Source organism: Ammodytes marinus (genome assembly GCF_949987685.1).
Source record: "Ammodytes marinus genome assembly, chromosome: 1".
Classification (NCBI taxonomy): domain Eukaryota; kingdom Metazoa; phylum Chordata; class Actinopteri; order Uranoscopiformes; family Ammodytidae; genus Ammodytes; species Ammodytes marinus.
Genome location: NC_137230.1, coordinates 29,682,545 through 29,703,641, shown reverse-complemented (window position 1 = coordinate 29,703,641; position 21,097 = coordinate 29,682,545). Strand labels below are relative to the sequence as shown.

The window sequence follows — 21,097 nt, the reverse complement described above, 5'->3', positions numbered from 1 at the left end:
CAGTTGCAGCAGCAGCCATTGTTAATGTTCTAGTATTACAGTTCTTAGTTTTTAATCATGAGTTTGCCATTCCCTCTGTATAACAGTTACTGAGCACTGACAACTATCTTGGTCTTAAACAAAGAGTTTTCTTAGCACAGATTTAATGCTGCAGAGTATCACTGACACTGACACTAAACTAATTGAAAACAAAATAGCTCCATGGATGGGATAGAATGAGGACAGCACGCCTGATATTACGCCCACTGCATTAAATTACATTACAAGCGTGGGATCAGAGAAGAACGCTTTTCCTCTTCTTACATCTAACAGCAGGGCGCAGACTAAAAATAATTGCCTCAAATGATAATTGCTACAAAGCTTCAAAAACAAGTAGCGCTTTCTTCTTTTCCTTTTTTTTCTTTCTTTCTTTCTATCTTTCTTTCTTTCTTTCTTTCTCCGTACATTTTTCCCCCTGCATTTGCAATTAATCATAGCCTCAGATACTGTGGTTTTCACCCAATTCAATTTTGTAAAACACTATGCCCTCTAGCACTGCAGAGACGCCACTAAATGTGTTGTTCCTATCATAAGGGGGGGTGAAGGGGAGCACTAATTATGTAAACAGAAAAATTAAATGCTTCAGACTTGTAAGAAGAAAATGAAAACTGTATTATCCGAGGCACCCATCACCCCCTTCCCACACCCTCTTCTCATTTCTCTCTTACCCTCCCTGCAGCATATGTACACCCTCCCTCCATCTCTCAGAATACATTAGCCTGGGTTCCACTGTTAGCTGCCTCTTGCAACCTGGTTCCTATGTGATTAGCCCCGATAGCGAGACGAGGAAAGCACGAGTCGGTGCCTTTTGTCCTCCGTGCACAAACACTGTTTAGACTCGCTCCTCAAATCCTCTCTATTTAAAACCCCCTTTTTGTCTGTACAAACTGGTCCTAGGGAATGAAACGGACCATTAACAAGATTAGCTCACTCATTCTGCCGCAGACAAAAGGGCTCTGCAATAGGCTGCTGATCATTAGGCTGGCAGCGGGAACAATGTTGATCTATAATCATGCGCCGCTCCGATTGAATTATTGTGGCTTATTTATTGTGCTCTGAGGGGGATGACATAATGGTTGCCTTTTCTCGACCCCCCGGAGAATTGCAATACAAAGGGAGGAGACAGAGAGAGAGAGAGAGAGAGACAGTGAGAGAGAGAGGAAGGGGAGGAAGGCATGGTAAGTAAAGGTAGAGGGAGTCTTAACCCCTCATCTCTTCACACTTCCAGTCTGCCCAGTCGATCAATAGCAGTAAAGTAGGCTCTTGAGATGGAGGCCTTTCTGCACAATGTGTGACCCTGCAATCATCACAGCAGGGCAACAGCTGCAGGCCTGCTAGAAACTGTGTACTTGTTACGCCATACAAATTGGGTTTTTGTAGCAAACGAGTGTCAAATTATGAATTGAAGATTAGTATGGTCCTTTTAGACTTAATACCTTTAATCGTGTTTTTAAGTTTGTGTGGAAACGAAAGCATGGCATTGCTGTAGCAACTTACTCTCATGTAATGGAAAGTAGATGTGTGGTGAAAGAGGACAGCCATTATTCATACGACCACATGAGATAGCCTGTCAACACACCACAGAAACAATAAGCATATTTCTAGGTCTTTAGCCTTTTGGCACAGGGGGAAATAATTAGCAGAATAAGCAGAGAGAGACCGATCTCTACACCCACAGACCACAATGAAATGTAAGTAGACAGGATGTCTTTTCAGTAACAATGAGTAGGAAACTCTTGCTCCGGTGCAATAGGTTAATCAGCTTAAGTCAACATTATACACTATAAGTCCAGTTCCACTCTACAGAGGCTGTTGTAAGCCTTCAGGGAAATGTAGGGGTTCGTTAAATAAATCAAAAGTTTTCGGGCAAGTTGTAGGGAGAGAACAACGAGTCAACAACTCATTGCAAAATAACACCTGTACTTCATGAAACATTCGTGAGCTCTAACAGGGGATCTGAGAGAGGGGTTTTTTTTCCATTAAAATCTAATAAAAAATTGAAGTCCTTGTCATTCTCTGAGTCATAACAGATGTGAAAGGTGGAATTATACCTTTGCAAATAAAAAAGCAACCCTCTCTTGGTTAACCAAATTCAGGTGCCGCTTTTGCAGGATTTGAAGATGGTCGGTTTCACGGGAAAATAAGCCGTGAGTTGCTCAAGGGCGCTCATCGAGTGGTTTAGCTTTTTAAACATGGAAGGTTAATCATACGCTTTTGTTTCGGAAATACGATTTTGCAGCCGTCTAACTGCTCAAGGCCGGCAAAAAAACACTTTTTCTCTCCATCTCTCCTTATTAACATTAGCAGGGACAGGAGCTGCAGTCACACTGAGACTAATTTCCCTTATTCCTTGAGAGGGCGGGTAGCGATGTATGAGGGGAATGAGATGGGAACTGTGGGTCGATTGGCCAACACTGTCGCCATCACACGGTAATGAGATCTCAGGGGGAGGAGGGGGGGGAGTATAGGATGATTCCTCCAACTCCCCACTCGCATAATGCTAATTGGCCAGAATTGGGGAGGTAAGACGCGGGGAAGTTTTACTGACATTATTAAAAAAAAGTAGAGATTTACCTCGCCTTTCCCCCCGAAAAATATCATCAGAAAGGGCTTCTAGTGAGCTCATGGGATCTCTGTATTTACAAGTTAAGCACCGGATGGGTAGGGCTGTATATCAAACCTCCGCTTTTAGAGAACCAACTGAAATTGAGCCTTGATTGCTGGATGAGATTAGTGCTGGTACTTTATTTGTATTTCCCAATTTAAATAGTTTAGATACTAATTGTATACAAAGTGTCAGCAATTACAGCAGTTAATGCAGCGCATGCAATGTGTGCCAGCAGTTTGGGAAAGGGCCCCTTTCCTGTGATGACATGGAAATCCCACATGCACAAAGTGAGCTCCACAGAGAAATTATTTTGTTGTTGAACTTGACTGTGCTGAGCCCTGGCTTCAACCCCATTATGTCCAACATCAGTGTATGACCACACTAATACTCTTCTCCATGAATAAGAGCAAACCCTTGCAGCCAGGTTCCAAAAGTCAAAGTTACTTTGACTTTCAAAGTCAAAGTAACAGCAGCAGATAAATGTCCATGGTTTGGGATGAATTGAACAATCACGTATCGGTGTGATGTACTGTACTGGTGATCCAGCATGAACACAAGTGGAGTCTTCTCATTGTGTTCAGTAATTTCCATGTCTTTGTATTCCATAATTCATATTCTAAACACTATTTAGACTTTACTGTCCATCTCTATTTTTACTGTCCATCTCTCTAGCGGCTCCATTCCATCATGTGCACATCGACCGTGACTTACAGGTTGAAATATGTAGTAGAGGTAGTAGCGCTATTGGAATGCTGTATAATGGCTGTAAACATGTGCGTACATGGCATCAGCCCGGAGACAATCCAGAGGCAGGGAGTGTATGTAAGGCACTGTTGCAAACAACATTGCAAAGAGCCTCCCATACAGTACCTGCCTTCAACCTGGCCCCCTACGTAATGGTTGAGGTACAAAAGTGGTTGAAAACAGTCCTACTTATTTTTCCATCTCCTGTCCTCTATTGTCAGCTCTGCATTTAACTGCTGTTCTGTCTTCTTCCTGTCACTTTCCTTTTTTTGAATCTCGTTCTCCCTTGAACTCGTTCTCCACCTATCACAGACACATGATTCACTTCTGAAAACTCATCTTTATAGACTTGCTTCTATGTGATGCCGTCTTTGTATCCTCTTTTTGCCCTATCACCTGTTCATTTAATACGTTTTTGTTTGACCCTTTAAAGCTTGTTCCATCTTCCCTTTTTCACTATCTCAATGATGTGTGTGGGTATGTGTATTGATTTGATGTGTAAGTATATACTGTACATGTATTTGATTTGTATGTGCTTTAGTTTCCCCTGGCAATGTTTCTTTGGTATATGTTCCGTCCTTCTATTAACATCATTATTGTTTGTCACGGTGGTGAGCAGCAATTCAGATACAGAACAGGACTCCATAAGAGAGAAATCCTGGTAGAACATGGCAAGAGGGTAAAAATGAAATGTGTTAACATGGAAAGGAAATATCTCAAAATGTGCTCAGTCCATCAGCGGACTTTTTATTTTATTTTTTTTTATTTTTTCAAGGACTTTAAAGCCACTTGCTGCATATGAATATCAGGTTTTTGGGATTTATTTTTTAATTTTTATCAAGGCTGCAGCTACAAGGACTGTTCTCTTCTGGTGTTGTTGACTCCCTATAGCAGCTCTGATATTCTACGATACAGCATTTTTTCTCCTAGAGATCTGTGTTTAGCACTTTGGAAAATCAAAGCCTAATTAAGCGTAATGATACGCCGTTACTTGGACAGCAGCCAAGCATAAGCATACAGTCATGAAAATTACATGAAAGGGATTCTTGTTGTGAGCTCATGGGATCTCTGTATTTACAAGTTAAGCATCGGATGAGTAGTTAATGCAGCGCATGAAAGAAATCTGGTTTATAGAGATTTTTGATTTAACTTATTTATAAATGGGCAAGGCTGTGGCTTTTTCTCCACGCGTCTCCCAAATCTTTTCTTAATGCTTTCATTAGGTTTTTGTTGAATTAAATCATGTATAGTTGTTTATTCTTACCGAATCTAAATCTAGAATCAAATCTTTTGACACAATCTTAAACCTGTCAATGTTCTTCCAGATATTTCTGCTGTTTAGCTCAAAATAACAACATGCATGATTGTAATTCAAATAGGCTAAATATTTGCTAAAAACAAAAGAGGAAAAAGAGGATGCTGGGTATTTTATCAATATGGAACTGGATTCAAAACATACTCGGCTATCAGAACATAAAAAACCAATATCCATGTCCTGTACTTGATGCTGCCATTTTGGCCAACTTTCTCTTGAAAAAGAGATACAATGTCATACTTCTGGGGTTACTTAACCAGCTATATAAAATACAATACATCCATCTTCTTTTCACCTCGCTCGCCCCAGACATGGCTGTTAATACTCAGGTGGACAAGGGAGTGCATGTCCCTGGATGATACTGATGAACCCTGGTGCTGCTTGTTGTAGAAGCATGAAGCTGCCAATGCTCTAACGAGTCTCCTCAGACACAATAAGGGCCCTACATGGCCCGCTATCGACTGCCCTGCTTCATCTGCCCTGAACCTGTAGCGACTGTCCCACTGCAGCAGCCTTTAGTGCAAATATACAGTTAAATATAGGCCATGCCATATGGATGAGTGGACACATGGATGATGACACACACACACACACACACACACACACACACACACACACACACACACACACACACACACACACACACACACACACACACACACACACACACACACACACACACACCTGAATGTATGTCAGAGGGCATTCAGCCCTCCAGGACAATTCTCTTGCATCAATGCTAACATGAGGTCAAAGAACTACGATGGAGAAACTAATGCCACTGTGAGCTCCGAAAGGGCTTTTTCATGAAATAAGAAGTATTATTATTTTTCAGTTCAATGAATGCCTAGGTTGCTGTTCTCGTGAATTAAAACAACAATAAATGACACAAATTACGACCATTTACTTCTGTTATTCAATAGAATGCACTTATATTCATATACCGAGTTCCTGAACTAGCCAAAATGGCTATCTCTTGCCAAAAGCCAATGTTTATTGGCAGGACATCTGCATTGAACTACTGAAACCAAATAACGGCAAAGTTATAGTAGGATGTTTTAAACTTTCAAAGCTTTATTTACCTGTTTCTACACAATTCTGGCTAAAGCTGAAACCCTTGAGATGTATTGTGTCGGTAACTTGATTATTTTCTAATCTCCATCTGTTGTAAGCTAAGGTGCTCTAGGACCAGTAGTTGTCTAACATGCTTTACTAAACACTGAGGGAAACAGAAGTATACAAAGAAAGTTTGGACGAAATGTTATGATAAACTCAAATAACGTCAATCTACATTTGAAGCTTACAGCTTTAAAGGTTAACCTCAGAAGAAAAAGAAAAAAATTAATTCATACGAACATCTTACAAAGGTTAATTGTTTTTGAAAATTGGGTTTGCATCATTCTATTGTTTGGACTACATTTACATCCTTGCAGGTGCTAATTGTGTTAATTGCATCGGCATACTGTATAGATGTTGAAATGCTGCTTAAGGGGAGTATACTGTAGGTTAGCTAAACGTGTAAAACCAACTTTCAATGAACTTTGCAACTGCACTCTGCTGAGTTAAGAAACTGTCTGTTATTGAATCAATTTTTACTTTTAATTAAACCATTGACGTTACCTGTTTTCATTTTTATGAAGCGATTTCGCTAAACCAATAAGTGCATTAGCTATTATGCTGTACTAAAAAGACTGTAATGGTCTAGGTAGCAGGCTGAAATATGTACAGTATACATATTGTTAAACTGCGTGTCCAATACACACAACCACACATTTCTCAAAAAAGAAAAAAATACTTAATTTCTTCCCTCCTTCCTCCCTCCATCTGTCTGACACTGTAGGTCACACCAGACAAGATGCCTGGGCGGGGTGACAGGTCAACAGGGAGTATGGAGAGTCATGAGGGAGAGAGAAGGCACACATGGAAAAAAAAACAGGCTGAAACTGGTCCAGAATCAGTTTTTCCCATTGTCTGTGTGGCAGCTGCTGCTTGGTTAGGTTATGTGAAGGAGGGGAGTAAAGCATCAGAAGCAATCATGGTGTTTTCCTGAGCAGAGGATAAGCCAGCTATCACAGCACAGGATGAATAGGGGAAGGCGTTTGTGTTTGTGCGTCTGGAGGGCTATACCAGGGGTAGGGGAACTTACCTCTGCAGATGGTGCCGTTGCCCACGTAGCCCGGCTTGCAGGTACACAGGTGTCCTCTGATGGTGTTGGTGCAGATGGCGCTATCATCACACAAACTCTGGCCACTGGCACACTCGTCATGCTCTGAGGAATAAATAAATAGAGAGAGATTCCTCAGTCAGAGTATGTGTGTGTGTGTGTGTGTGTGTGTGTGTGTGTGTGTGTGTGTGTGTGTGTGTGTGTGTGTGTGTGTGTGTGTGTGTGTGTGTGTGTGTGTGTGTGTGTGTGGGTGTGTGGGTGTGTGTGTGAGGTCATTGGAAAAAAGGCTAATTCCTCCAGTCAACAAGCTATTTGGCTGAGGATACAACAGCCAGCTTTCTGAACATCAAACATCACTTCTGCCCGGCGTGTTCAAAATGGATTTGGAGTTAATTATGTAACTACTTCAGACTATAACAAAGGCACAGTTGCTTTTTCAAGCTCTGTGTTATTTTATAACTCCCATCAAGTGATAGAGATGCATAGAGCAACAGCTGAAACATGGCAGGTGTGCTGATTGCTCCCTATAAGCACAATTAGGCTAATGATGTTGGCTCCGATACTATAGCGAGACTATAGTCACATGCAAATAAATCAACATTTTAGAGTCACACAATCATATACACACAAGGTGGATGTTTAATAATGTTAAGCTTGAAATGTCTGATAATTTACCATTGTGCAAATATAATGTCAGTACATGGCTAAATAGACAGTCTAAGTTCCTACTCAGAACTACGTGCATCATAATTACAGTACAGTATAATTAAAGCCTGAAAACAGCCAGATCCGTCTAATGCGGTGGTCCTATCAATAAGTGAATTTCAACACTGAACGTAAGTATCTAGAGCATGACAATCCATCGTCACCCATCTCTTTTACTTGCGAGACACCAGAGTGTGAAAAAATACAAAAACAATGTAACATTACAAATATCAAAGCAATTAAAAATGCATGATTTGCCTGTGTTAAAAGGCTCTGGCCACCGATTAGAGCATCACATCAGCCGAGTTCTCTGCAGCTGAGGGCTGTGTCAAAAAAAACTTCAAAGCCCCAATTTGGCATTTCACTCTTATACCCTTTAATTGAGAGTAACACTGTCTCTTCATGAGCTGGATACAATGCTATGGCCATTTGAACTGAGGTATTGTTTTCCTATGATGTGTACTATTGAAATCAGTGTGAAGAGAGGAGTATGAAAAAAAAAGTCCAGTTTTTGTTTGATTCATTAAATGCCGACTCATCAATGACATGATACTCTACATGCTCGGGTCAGTGTTTTATTTTCAGCCATTGGGTACCATGAACTTCTCTATTGTTTGCAGGTTAGCCAGAGGGCACAGGGAATACAAGTTAGCTTTATTACTGCAGGTGCTGCATGATTAACCACCCCTAAGAGACCTTCTACTAAACATTAATTTCATTGCAGTGCTCTTAATGCGTAAATCAGGAATGCTTACGTGTAGCCCGCCTATAATCATTTTAGCTTTGTTTGAGACCTTGGAGAAAGTTTAAGGAATACTTCAGTGAAGGATAGAGTTCTTAGTATTAAATAAATCACTACTTGCATTGTGAAGGTTGGCTTTAACATTTGTGTAGCTCTTGAAATTAGCAATGAATCACAACAGTGATGCATGTTTCACAGAGAAAAAAGTATTTGTTCACAACACATGCATCTTAAAAATAACATAATCATAAAACGATAGAATAACTGTGGATCTCTGTTGTTTATGACTATGGATGCTGTATTGATGGCAACACGCTCATTGATTTGACTGCTGAGCGTATCCAACTGATTACGTAACACCACGGTTGATGCATCTTCAATTAGACTGTAACAGATTTTTTGATGATTATAAACAAAACATTAAAAAGAAAAACCCCTTAATGCTGCGGATGGGGATTTACAGCAGGGCTGCACTGCTGAAGTATCCTCTTATATCAAACCAGGAGCTGTGTCTTTAAGTGCCAGTCAGGACCCGGCCTGAGGCTGCCTCCACTCACAAAGTACACGCTCACTGGAACACACTGCTCATTAATATGCAACAGCCTTGGTGGGAGAGTCATGACTAATACATTTCCCTTAATTAATGAGTGCGGCTCATGAAGCCCCCGAGCAACTGGGAGAAAATGATTTCGCCTTTTCTCTTCCCAAGGATTTCCTCCTCCCCACATTGAACTATAAAGTGGAGAGAAATGTCAACATTGCTAGCTGGATGTGTAAAAGTTTATGTGCAGGGATATGAAAAGTAGGCTACATGAATGTGTGGAGTGATAGAGAAAGAGGTACATGATTAAATATTCAACGTGCTAATGGCGGTTGAGCTGATGGAGGGGAGAGCAACAACACAAGTGAGACACACCGACGGCCACGGCTGCTTATTTATGCTGTTTAATGTCCTCTGGCAAATTTGAAATGATAGACTCGGAAGTATAAACAGGCGGGCGCAGTGGCTGAATTGAGGGATAATGAGTAAGTGAGAATTTGCCAAGCTGAATAAGTAATACATCCCATCTAAAACCGCCTTAGGGGCCTCGTTTTCAGTGGCAGCATAATGACCAGCACAAGAGGCTCAGATGGTGTATTTCCTGACCTTGCAATTGTCTTTGGCAGACTGTGTGAGGTACTTTGGTGCACAGGGCAGAGCGCAACGTGCACACACACACACACAGGTAGGATGAGAGGTGCAAACAGATGGGTTCATTTGGCAGCCGTTGTTGGTACTTTGGTGGAAAATGTGGCTTAGATGTGTGCGTGTGTGTGTGTGTGTGTGTGTGTGTGTGTGTGTGTGTGTGTGTGTGTGTGTGTGTGTGTGTCGTGTGATTCTAACAGCAAACAACGCACTTGAAGCAAATGCACTTAAATAAGGCAATAAAGCCTCAAATTAAGAATAAGAGTGGATTAAGAGTTTCCATTCACGTTACGAGTGGAGGAAATTCTCTTACTTCTTAAGATAAATAAACTATACAAATCCCCCTTGTATTATGAAAGCTCATGAAAGGCTGACTTATTTCAAAGAAACCGGGTTCTCACAGAAAAGCCATGCTATAAACATATGATGATCTAATAGAATATGATGCATTGCTTCCGATGAAACTACCCAACAGTAAAATAGCCTAATAAACTTCTGGGCAGTTTAAGGAAGTAAATAAAATGTGCCGAACCTTAAACATTTACAGCAATCATAGTCAATATATACACATAAATGCAGCAGTATATTGACCGAGAAACATCCAATTTAATACTAAAAGTGTCACAGGGGCCGCTGCATTCTACAAATTGAATATGTTTTCCGACAGTACTTACATACATGGCACCTAAATAGGATCTCACACTCATACCAATATTATTAAAATGTGGAAAAATTGATCATAACTGCCATCCTGCCAGCTATCAGTCCACAGATGATCAAAATACTTTGCCCTCTCTCAACCTCCTCCCTCTCCACTCCTCAAAGGTTCACCGTTTCTTCGGCAACAAACCACCTGCTGTTAGAGTATATAGGCACGGTAACATCATCACGTCATCAACTGTCATCAGATACACAGTCCTCCTCAGTTCCTTTCTTTAAACCCTCTACACACATCACTGGAGCAACCATTAACACACCAAACCATACTTCAAAAACTATGATTGACCCTGCCATATACTTGGACTATTCCTCCATCCACGGTAAGACAGTAGAAGGGTCTTCAACAACTTCAAACATCTTGGGCTCACTAATGGATAATACACTACTGTTGTTATCAAGACATCACTGATGTATATCCATCAACAATCCCAGCAAAGACTCCCTGTAAATCAGTGGCCCTGTCTGTGACCAACACCTCCTGTTGTTTGCCTTACCAAAAGCATACTGTCATTTAAGCCATCCTGCTGTGCTGTTCCCCCCCATGTTTTCCTCATCATGTATCCATCTCAAACACACAAATAGGAACGTATCAGCATCACACACATACGGCCTCTATTATCATCTGCTTTCCCCTTCCCAACCACTCTGACAACCATCACACGACTTGCACTCAGTGGTAAAATGACACTGATCACCCCCTTCAGTTGACACTTGACATCTTCACAGCACTACCATCTGGCCGGAGATAAAAGGAGAATAGCTTGCTTCAGTTGGGGGGGTTTGTCCCTACATCAATAGCGGCCCTGAACATACTTCCCCGCCTAATTCCCGCTTGACTATATAACATTTAATGGATATTGTTATTCCATAAATGTTAATGCAATACCTCTAAAAGTGGTAGGACTTGCAGAAATATGCATTGCAGCTCTCAAAAGAATAATGAATGGAAAGCACCCTTCCCAGTAAAGAATTATAACGATAACAGTATAAAAGCTCAGTGATTCTCCTGAAGACAATAATGGCAGATCGGGTTTTGGTCTAATTAGTGATGATTTTTGAGCAATAAGATGTCAGGCCTGGATATGTTGAGTGGCAATGATGTGTAATGACTCATGATCAATAACACTCATTTCACACAATTACTGGGACAAACAATATATGTTTTCCTGCCGATAGGGGCAGGTTAGAACCAAAGCTGTGTCCAGATTTCAGTCCATTAATAGGACTAGGGGCGTAGTGATAGAGAAGTTATAACTACACAATGGTTAATGGTGTGGCTTAATTGGATTGGACCCAGTGTGACATTCGAAGCAATCTGTGTTGAGATGTGGACGATAAAACTAATGATTTATGACACTTTGTAGAGACACGTGGTAATACTATGTAGAGGGGCTTTTAGTAAGGCCTATCATTACTGACAGCAGGGGTCCTCTTTTATGGAGAAACCTCACTCAAAGTGGAAATATTGTACAGCAGGAGGCCTTGTTTCCAGCTCCTTACCAGCCACACAAGAACACTGAATTGGTTTCTGGCTTCTTGGTCATGGTCATAGTCATGGTCATGGACAAAACATGACATTCCAAGCAAAACCGAGACTTTTTTGGAAAAAGAGTGATGGTTATTTTTCACTATTTTCTGACATTTTATAGTCCAACAGTTATATGATTTATGAGAAAAATAATAATCAGCGTAATGGAAAATTAAATGAATCAGTTTCCAATCCGATCATATCATGACAGACTAATAACAGAGGTTTGACAGCAACCTTTAATGGTAGAAATCATTTTGAAAGAGCACATGTGATTCTTAAGATTCTTCTTTGCAAGCTATGTGAACCACACTATAAAAACACAAAAGTAAAAAGAATATATATTTCATGAGTAATGAACAATCACAATAATACTTCTCCAGAAAAGACCTTGAAGTGAACAGCAAAAAAGCCTTTACTTAACTTGTGATTTAAACTATAGGTGTCAACACATTCTCATGAATCTCAGCTGTACAAGGACTTTTGGATTCACGTGGCAGTGGATTCTATTTATTAATCAAGAAGACAGTCTTATCTTAATCACAGTAATTATCCCACTATGACCCATTGTTGCTATTTTGAATTGAGTAATGCCTGTAGTCTGATAGTCTGATAGTTTAAAAAATGTTTTAATCTTCTTTGATTGTGTCACTAACTGTGAGTGTGTTTCTCTGGCCTATAGTCAGCTTCCCAGGGCCTTTATTACAATATCCTTCTCCTCACTAACCAGCTCTCTACCAGCCATAACTGTAAATACTTCAGCAGCAGTGTGTCCACACAACCCATTTTATTTTCATACCATTTTTGATGAATGCCTTTTTATACTTTGTACTTTTCGTTTTCTGTTCTTTTGATGACACATGTTTTACTCAAACTGGAACGACGATGTCAGTTGACATTATGTGTTTCATTTGATTCACATAGGAACTAAGCTGTAGTCACTGTTGTTCGCGTCACATAAATCTCCTTTCTCCTAGTCGATCCATTTTCTGTTCCCTTTTCAGTGCTCAGAAACCTTGTAAAAGGTCTCTTAAACGTATCAAAAAAGATGGACTCTGTGGGTGTTAGGGGATCCATGGGTAAAACCAACACCTCGTCATTCTCTTTTACCTTGCATAATAAATTTCTAAAACATGTCCTCATCTTTTAATCGCAGTCTCATTCAATAATGTCAAGCAGAACACTTCAGTAATGTGAAATTTAATGACCAGTAACAAGCCCATAAAAAAGAAGAGAGCATGAGGAGGACTTTTCAAGGGTTTTTTTATATCGTTTTTTTTCTCTCTTCCCCTCCAATGCAAAGTTGTAATACTTTGTGCCTTGGCCTTGCTGCTCACCTTGATGTGCTGTGAACTCAGCAGTGATTTGTCTTGTGTCACAGGGGGAAACATATCGATTGCCTGTCATAGCATTTAGCCCGGAGGACATGGATTTCCATAAAATTAAGTTGGAAAAAGAATTTCTGAATTTCCTGCGGTGATCCACCAGGAGTTCAGGAGGGGATTTTCTTTTGACTCACCAGTCAATTAATTCCACCTCACACAGCTGCTTCCCAGTGGTGCTATTGCACTGAAGCCATATGTGTGCTCAGAAATAAAAAAAGATTTTATGGAGATGTATAGAGATGAAACAGGGCTTAATGGGCTCCTTGCCTTTTTAAGGCTGCTTCTTCATATGTCCTTGTTCAACACATATGCACTTCTATAGTATTTCCCCTCATCCCTTAATTTCTTCAAGTATTATTCCTGTCATGGACGAACTAAGCAGCTTAAATAATGCATGTATGCAAGGCATGTTGTTTTCTAATTGTATGCATTATTTAGGAACATTTTAACAATTCACTCAAATTGAATGTAAATTAAAATGTACAGTATTTTCATTTTCTACTATTCTGTTAATATTATAAACACGGTATTGATAAGGAATGCAGGGGAACCTGACTCCGACATTGGAGGTTGAAGCCATAGCTGTCTATTAATGGTAACTAGAAAACACAAAAGTAACTCATCTATACCAAAGTGCTTTACAATATGCCTCAGCACGTATCCAAACACAACTTCAAAGGAAATGGGACCTTAAAGATGAGAGTATCTTGTTCTAAAATATGAACAAGCAATGGTTTAACAAACGTCATGCTTTCTTTAGGCCTACTTTTTATTTACTGCCTTTAAATTACAACTTCTAACCATGTAAAGTGGCACGTTTTGCAATAAAATGTGGCAGGGGAGCGGCAGCGACGTGACACCAAAAGGAAAGAGTACACAGTTGCTGAGAGAGTATGCTTGGTGCAGTCGCATGCTATTATTAATATAAAGCCCTAAAGACCTGCCACTTTAAAACACAAGTGCTTCTCCGTACACTGCAAATATTTTCATTTACAACGTGAATTTACAGCCGCTTTTTATGGTGGGAATTAACTTTCAGCTTTGCTTTATAGTGTCCTGAACACCTCGTTCATATCCTCTCCCCGTGAGTATAGCGGCAGCACAGAGCCTGCTGCAAGATAGTGCAATTAATTTACCACCCAATGAAAAATACAGCTCAAGGCAATGAAAGATGCCTAGGCCGCAATTCACATTAATGAAAGCATGTTCCATTAATGTGCTCTGTGAGTAAACATCCATTACAGAGCCCCAGTTGCATTATTATTCAATATGTCACGTGTATTTAGCCAGGGGACTGGGAAGACAACGCACCACAGAGACAATTCTAGAGTACACTATAGACAGACATCACTCTGGATAGTTGTACCTTCTGCTGACGAACACGTAGAAACACTCTTTACATTAAACCTTTATGGCGGAAGCTAAATATAAACACTAGCACATCTCAGAGGCAATTATGAATGGATGACAGTGAGGACTGAGGAAAACTTATCTTACTCTGTCCCAAACTGTGTTTTGATGGGCTTATTAAATCGGCTTGGTGCCGAGCCAGCCAGACAACGTGACCTCCATTTTTGAAGAGTTAATGTACACAGGGAGGGAGAGTCGCCAAAGGTTTATCCATGCTCGTCACACCTGAGCACCACATTCATTACATGTATAATTGGAATTGGATTTGATCAAATTTTCGTTTAACATATAATGTGTCTTGAGGGGGGATGCAACCTCTCCCAACGCTGGAATATTCGGAAAATAACATGGAGCTACCGGTGCATGAAATTAATGGCAGCTTGTTTTGGTCAGCCATACAGCCGGCCCCTGAGCATAATGTATATGAGCAGTTTGAATAGAAACTGAAAAAGACAAGTATTGATTGGTAGACTGCCGGTGAGATATACATTATGGGATCCAAGGCAGAATAAAAACAAACACTTACATCTGCTCAATCTAATCAATACTGTTAAAGCACTATGTGTCAGCTTAAGAACAATTACAGAATTGCAGGTGGAGAGATTAACAATGTTGATAAAAGCTGGAATAATGATTCTTTCAATCAATATGGATATCAAAAAATAATAATACAATAAAAAAATCCAAAAATATATTGCTCTTTCTTCTCTTTCTTTTTTTCACAAAAACACTTTTAACAATTTAGGCAGGCTATTTCACAGCTGAACAATTAACAGTTATCAATAATGACAGTTATACATATAAGACGAGCCAATGATCTTTGGTTTGCTGGAATTTGAGATGATTTATGATATTAATATTTATGGGGCCTTAATGAGTGTCCTTTTCAAGTTGAAATGTCCTAAATCTCCACAACAGAGGGGCCGAGTAAACTTAGATTATATAAAAAAGCTCAATGACAAGTAGCCACATTATACATGATGACGTGAAGAATACTGTATTTAAATTAAGGAAATTTGAGAGTGATCAATACATACAAATTCATCCTAAGAAAAACTGTTGTGCCAAATCTTCTATTTGTTTATCTGCCAACAATCAGCCTATATCAATATATTTACCATTGACTAAAATAAGCCAATCAGTATTGGTCTAACAACATATTGTTATACGGTACAAAATAAGTCTTGAGACTGTGCTGAAAGAAGCATAAAAGCAGCAGTCTGGCAAAATCTATTAGCGTTTCAATGTCTTCACCCAGTGATACATACGGCTCCTATTAGATAAGCAATGCATTTTCAAATGGCTCCATACTAAACTTTATCTCCTGGCCCAGCTGAACCTGATGTTGGAGTTTACTTACTGAACAGAGCTTATAAACCTGTCATCCGGGCAGTTTAATCTGCAACTTGCAATCCTTATCAGGGGCTGCTAAATGCACAAAAACAATTCCTCTAAAACCCAGAGATCATAAGGGAAGTAAACACAGTGCAAGAAGTCAGACAACCGTTTAATTATCCATGGCAGACAACTGAAATCTTCCACCACATGAAGCCCGAGATCATATTGACCTCCCACCGGGGGAAATCTGGGGGAGTTCTGCTTGCACTGCACCATTAAGACTGGGCGTAAACAATGGTATCATCCTAGACTTTAGCACATTGGAGTCTCAACACATTTTTAAACAATAACCTACATGTTTCCCCTTCCCAGACATGAACAAGTGATAAATGTTCCTCTAAGTGTATTCACTAAATTAAAAACTTCTTTAGTCGACTCCCTCCTGGCCCTATAGGCTCCGCTCAATATGCACCAAGACCACCAGACATCTTAACAGTGTTATGTTTGTTTTTGAGGGGGCCATAACTCTCCATAACAATCCACCATAAACTTCACACTGAACTGTATATATCCTGTCGTATCTTATGCTTCACCTTGCACCTGCATTTGACCTCTGATTGGGTTTCACAGTATCAGTATTTGAAGCGCTATGCAGACTTTATCTTCATATTGTTTTTAGGAAGCTATCCGTTATTTTATGGTGTCCCTGCTTTTTCTTTTTTTCTTAACTTTTTAACTTCATTATTTGTTTTTCAAGCGCTCGGCCACCAAGTCAAATGTCCTGTGTACTTCTGTACATTTGGCGAATAAAGCGACTCTGCTTCTGATATACAGGAAAGTTTTGAACACACCAGATGTGTGTTAGCAGTATGGTGCATTTTTCTGATTGGTTTGCGTAGGCTTGAAGCATCTTGCGTGCACCTTAGATGTGAGGAAAGGTAATTTGAAGCTGGTGCATCTCGTAAAGAGAACTGAGAATGCCACAACATAAACAAACAAGTCAAGGTTGAACTTTATGGGGTGCTTTGGAGTTTCAGAAAAGTTTTAGCTTTGTTTTCTGTGTTGCTGCTCATCTAAAGTAGTAGCACAGAATATGAAAAAAGTAGAATGTATAGCCTCAGAGTGGTCAGTCACATCTACACAGAGAAAAAAATCATCACACCTCCCTTTTTAGGCAGTGTTATGGTCCCTGTAGTGATGCATCTTCTTTTTTTAATAAAATAAAAACTGGTTTGTTAGGATGCACACTGAGGACAGGTTTAAAAAACACCTCAAACTTCCTGAAAAGAAATCAAAGGCTGTACCAACCATACACAGCAGACGAGTGCACTAGAGCCCCAGCTTCATGGCTTACTGGGTGACATTCAGTTTCCGCAAATTGAAAATGCATTTGGAAATATGCACCATTACATCAACATCAAGACATGATAAGTGCCCAGAGGTAATTATTTATTTTGTCCACTCCTACTTTTGTATATGATGTACTGTATTCCTTAATTAATGTGTTTAATCAGGATACCACACAACAAATCTGCAGGCAGTTTATAGCACAGCAGAAATGTACACATTGGAGACCCATGAATTTTTAAATCTGGCCATGAGAAAGTCCAAAGGCTAAATACATAATAGTCATAACCACACAGCTTGATTGACAGGTGATCTCGAGTGTTGGATTCTGAGCACTAAAGATAATGGCAACAAAAAGAATCCTAATATATATCGACACCAGAATCGGGTTTTAGACATCAATGGATTTTGACTCGCATAAAAAGTCCTCGAAATTTGAATTCTGAACAGCAAAAGTAGGCTACAACGGAGGAATTCCTCCTGGACATACAGTGATCAGTAAACTGTGACCTGAGCGTGGATACATAAACATGGATATGGCAACAGCTCAGGCATTTTAAAAGGCAGTGAGGTAGGGAATCTCAGGCTTCCTGCCAACTCTCCTCCTCACCTTGTCTATTCCCGTTTCCCCAGAGCGGCTCGCCTGCTGCCATAGAGGTGAAATCAAGTGGAACCACAATTACCGCAGACTGCTATTGTTTACAAGACACTGTCTTCACAAAGGACAGGCTCCTGCGCCAGGCGGGAGAGACAGAGAGGGATGAGGGCCAGGTTGGCAAATGCAAAAGGTGCTACACGATGTGCCATGTAAAAGCAGCGAGAGGTGACATTTCATTCCTCCGAGAAGGGACCTGCACTGATTGCATGAATATTTTTGGTGTGCCTGCCTACAGTGATCTAAGGTAAGTTTGTGAAAGGCCAAAGAAAAGAAAGTCGATTTCTTCGGGGCTGTGTAACAAACTAACCAGGAGTGCTATGTTACATTTGGAGATACTTTAACTTATTTAATCCACCATTAATATGCATAAATAACATAGCATTTCATATGCTATTCTGAACAGCAAAAGTAGGCTACATAAGTGAAGTCCTCCTGGACTAACAGTGACCAGTAAACTGAGCGGGGATAAACATGGATATGGCAACAGCCATGAACAGTTAAAAAAACGCAGTTAACATGTACAGTTATAGGTAATGATATCTACCAATACTATCCCAGTCTGAAGGTGGCCCTTTTACTAAATGAGTAGTTCAACTTTTTTAACTTACAGTTTTTACATTATTGTATTGCTGACTTTACGTTAGCGAAGGACACAAATTCTTTCTCCACCACAGAATCCCAAATACTATTTTGAGACAATGTGATTATGATAGGGCCAACACATCCTGCTATGACCTTACACCTGTTGTGCCAGCAGTATGCAAACGCATGTAGGTAAAACTACTAGAACAGTAGTGGTGTCAATTTCAAACAGAAAGTAATCCAGCTACAATGCATTGGAATGGGCAATAGTACCCTGAACAGAGCTGGAGGCATATGCTGTGCCTTCAGGCTCTGTCACCTACCATTTTCTATTTACAGTAGCCTTTATATATCTGTCAGGAAACTCGATGTCAATGTCAAACACATTTCAACACCCACAGGCCACTAGATGTATGGCGCTCCCTCTGGATTATTGACAATTAGAATGGCTTTCATTTGTCTCTATCTGGACAAGTAAAAGCCGCCCGGCAGGTTGCTAGGCCAATAAACGATACGAAGAAAAGGACGATATTGCGAGACATCATTGCATACCTTCTATTATGATTAATGATAAAAGCTAGATAGAAGATGAAACGCTACACGCCAAAGGTAATTTCAGTATTTACTATTCAATCAGGGCAGCTACTCCATTCCCTGAGCCAACATTCTCCGTACTAATTGCTTGATACAACAAGGATCCAGAAACTGAAAAAGGATTCCCCCTCTGTGTCTGTGACAACAACACAACAATCACCAAAACCCTTTCCATATCCAGACACAATGAAAAAGAATAACAATATAGATTTCAGCGCACAATGCACCAGTTACAAAGTGAATGTGGAATCCCGTTGGGTTGTGAAGAAAGAGCAGGAACAGCAGTATTACATTCATGTAGAGAGGATCTGAAACCCCTCGAGTGGGAGCTTCAAGTACAGGCGAGAAGAAGGGAAGAAGGGAAACGGAGGGAGGATTTATCTCTCCCAGCAGATGTGGAAGTTGCACCTAGGCCTCCCAGTAAGCAGCCAGAACAGTTTACAAGCTGCACAATAGATTGAATGTCTATGGCTCCATGTTCTCCGCCTGGCTGCATACTCTGAGCTAATTAAAGAGCACTTCTCGAGAGAAACGCCGAGAAGCATGCAGGCAAGCGCATCCTATTCCCACTATCGAGAAAACTATGTTGCTTTAAACCCGTTCTGGGGGAAAACAATGTAAACCAGGTGTCACTGTAGTATGTGGAGGAATAGCCTGATAATCTTGTTGCATTGTGTTGTTGCTATGTTGGCTAAATTGATTTCCACACTTTTGCCCCCGACATTCAGCTGTGAGAAGGTCAGTGAAGTAGGGAAAAGCAGAATGTTGTTTGTGGAGAAGCTATGAGAACAAAATGAATGGCAGCAATCATACATTCTTTTTTCAAATCGCATGCTGAATATGCCAACCTTTAAAAAGACATATGCCGAGGTACTCGCCAATCAGTTTGCATTCATTTCTCTGCATGCTTTCATTTCAGACAACGAAAGTTAGCTTCACAGTCGCGGAGTCCCTGCAAGTATGTCGGATCTAAGTTTAATAATTGAGTAGTGTGACTTACCTTTAATGAAAAGGTGGAAAGTAAGAACATCTAATCAAGTACAAAACTGCTGTACAAATGTGAAGTACTTCCTTTAAGGGTTGCCATTACTGTGACACACACTGTTCATTTCAATCCCTCTTTGTTCCATGATCAAAGTCTATAGCCACGGTATTTAAATTACACTTTTACATCATTACATCCATATTGTTCAAGGTTGTGGGTACTTTTTTCCGGCAAAGTCTGGTGAAGCCTGCACCCAAATCAGTCTGAATGCCATCAAATCTATGACTCTGCTAGAGCTAGGAATTCCCAGTCTCTTTAAATGTTATATACGCATGTCATCATGCTTATGTATGCTAATGAGACCTACACAGAATGATGCTTCAAGTGTCATTCATTGAGTTGGTATTCGGTCAAAAAAACTAAACAGTGGATGGATTGAAGAATTCATTGCAGTGACCCAGGATGAAACGGACCTCTTGAAATGCAGTAGGCAGGACACCATAACACGTCCAATGTTGTTCAAATAGTTTTTCTTATCAATCAAAAAATATAAAAATATCAGCAGTTCTAGGTATTTCAAATGCAATGTGTGATATTATCTTTCTCGGTGTATATGAAATGTATGCATGTGCTATTATGTAATGATATGGAGAGAGTCAGTAGTCATGTGATTGCATGCATTGCAGACGTACCGGTGCAGGAGTATTCGTCCACTCTGATGAAACCTGGCAAACAGTCACAGCGATGGCCGCCGGGCAGGTTGACACACGCCGTGTTGGACTGGCAGTAATGCATCTGGGTCGCACACTCATCAATATCTGAGGACAGACAGAGCAGACACAGTCAATTGATAGCTCCCTGACACGTTTCTGAAGACATACTCAGGACACACACACACACACACACACACACACACACACACACACACACACACACACACACACACACACACACACACACACACACACAGCGAAACTCGTCATTTCATGAAGTAGGCGGATGAAGCTCAGTGAACTGCATCAGCGCTGTATACTCTCATTGCAAACA

General features: G+C 40.3%; 1 protein-coding gene across 1 annotated transcript in view; it reads right to left on the bottom strand.

Annotated features, from left to right (window-relative positions):
• The window catches only part of LOC307270509 (protein kinase C-binding protein NELL1-like), a gene marked incomplete at its 3' end in the record, with an annotated part of 185,522 nt that overhangs the window by 34,477 nt on the left and 129,948 nt on the right, over nt 1-21,097 (bottom strand). The window contains exons 13-14 of the mRNA XM_080053488.1: nt 20,743-20,868; nt 6,853-6,975 (exon numbers count right to left, since the gene is read on the bottom strand). Of these exons, the coding sequence (XP_079909614.1) occupies nt 6,853-6,975; nt 20,743-20,868 (249 nt within the window). The remainder of the gene's footprint in view (nt 1-6,852; nt 6,976-20,742; nt 20,869-21,097) is intronic.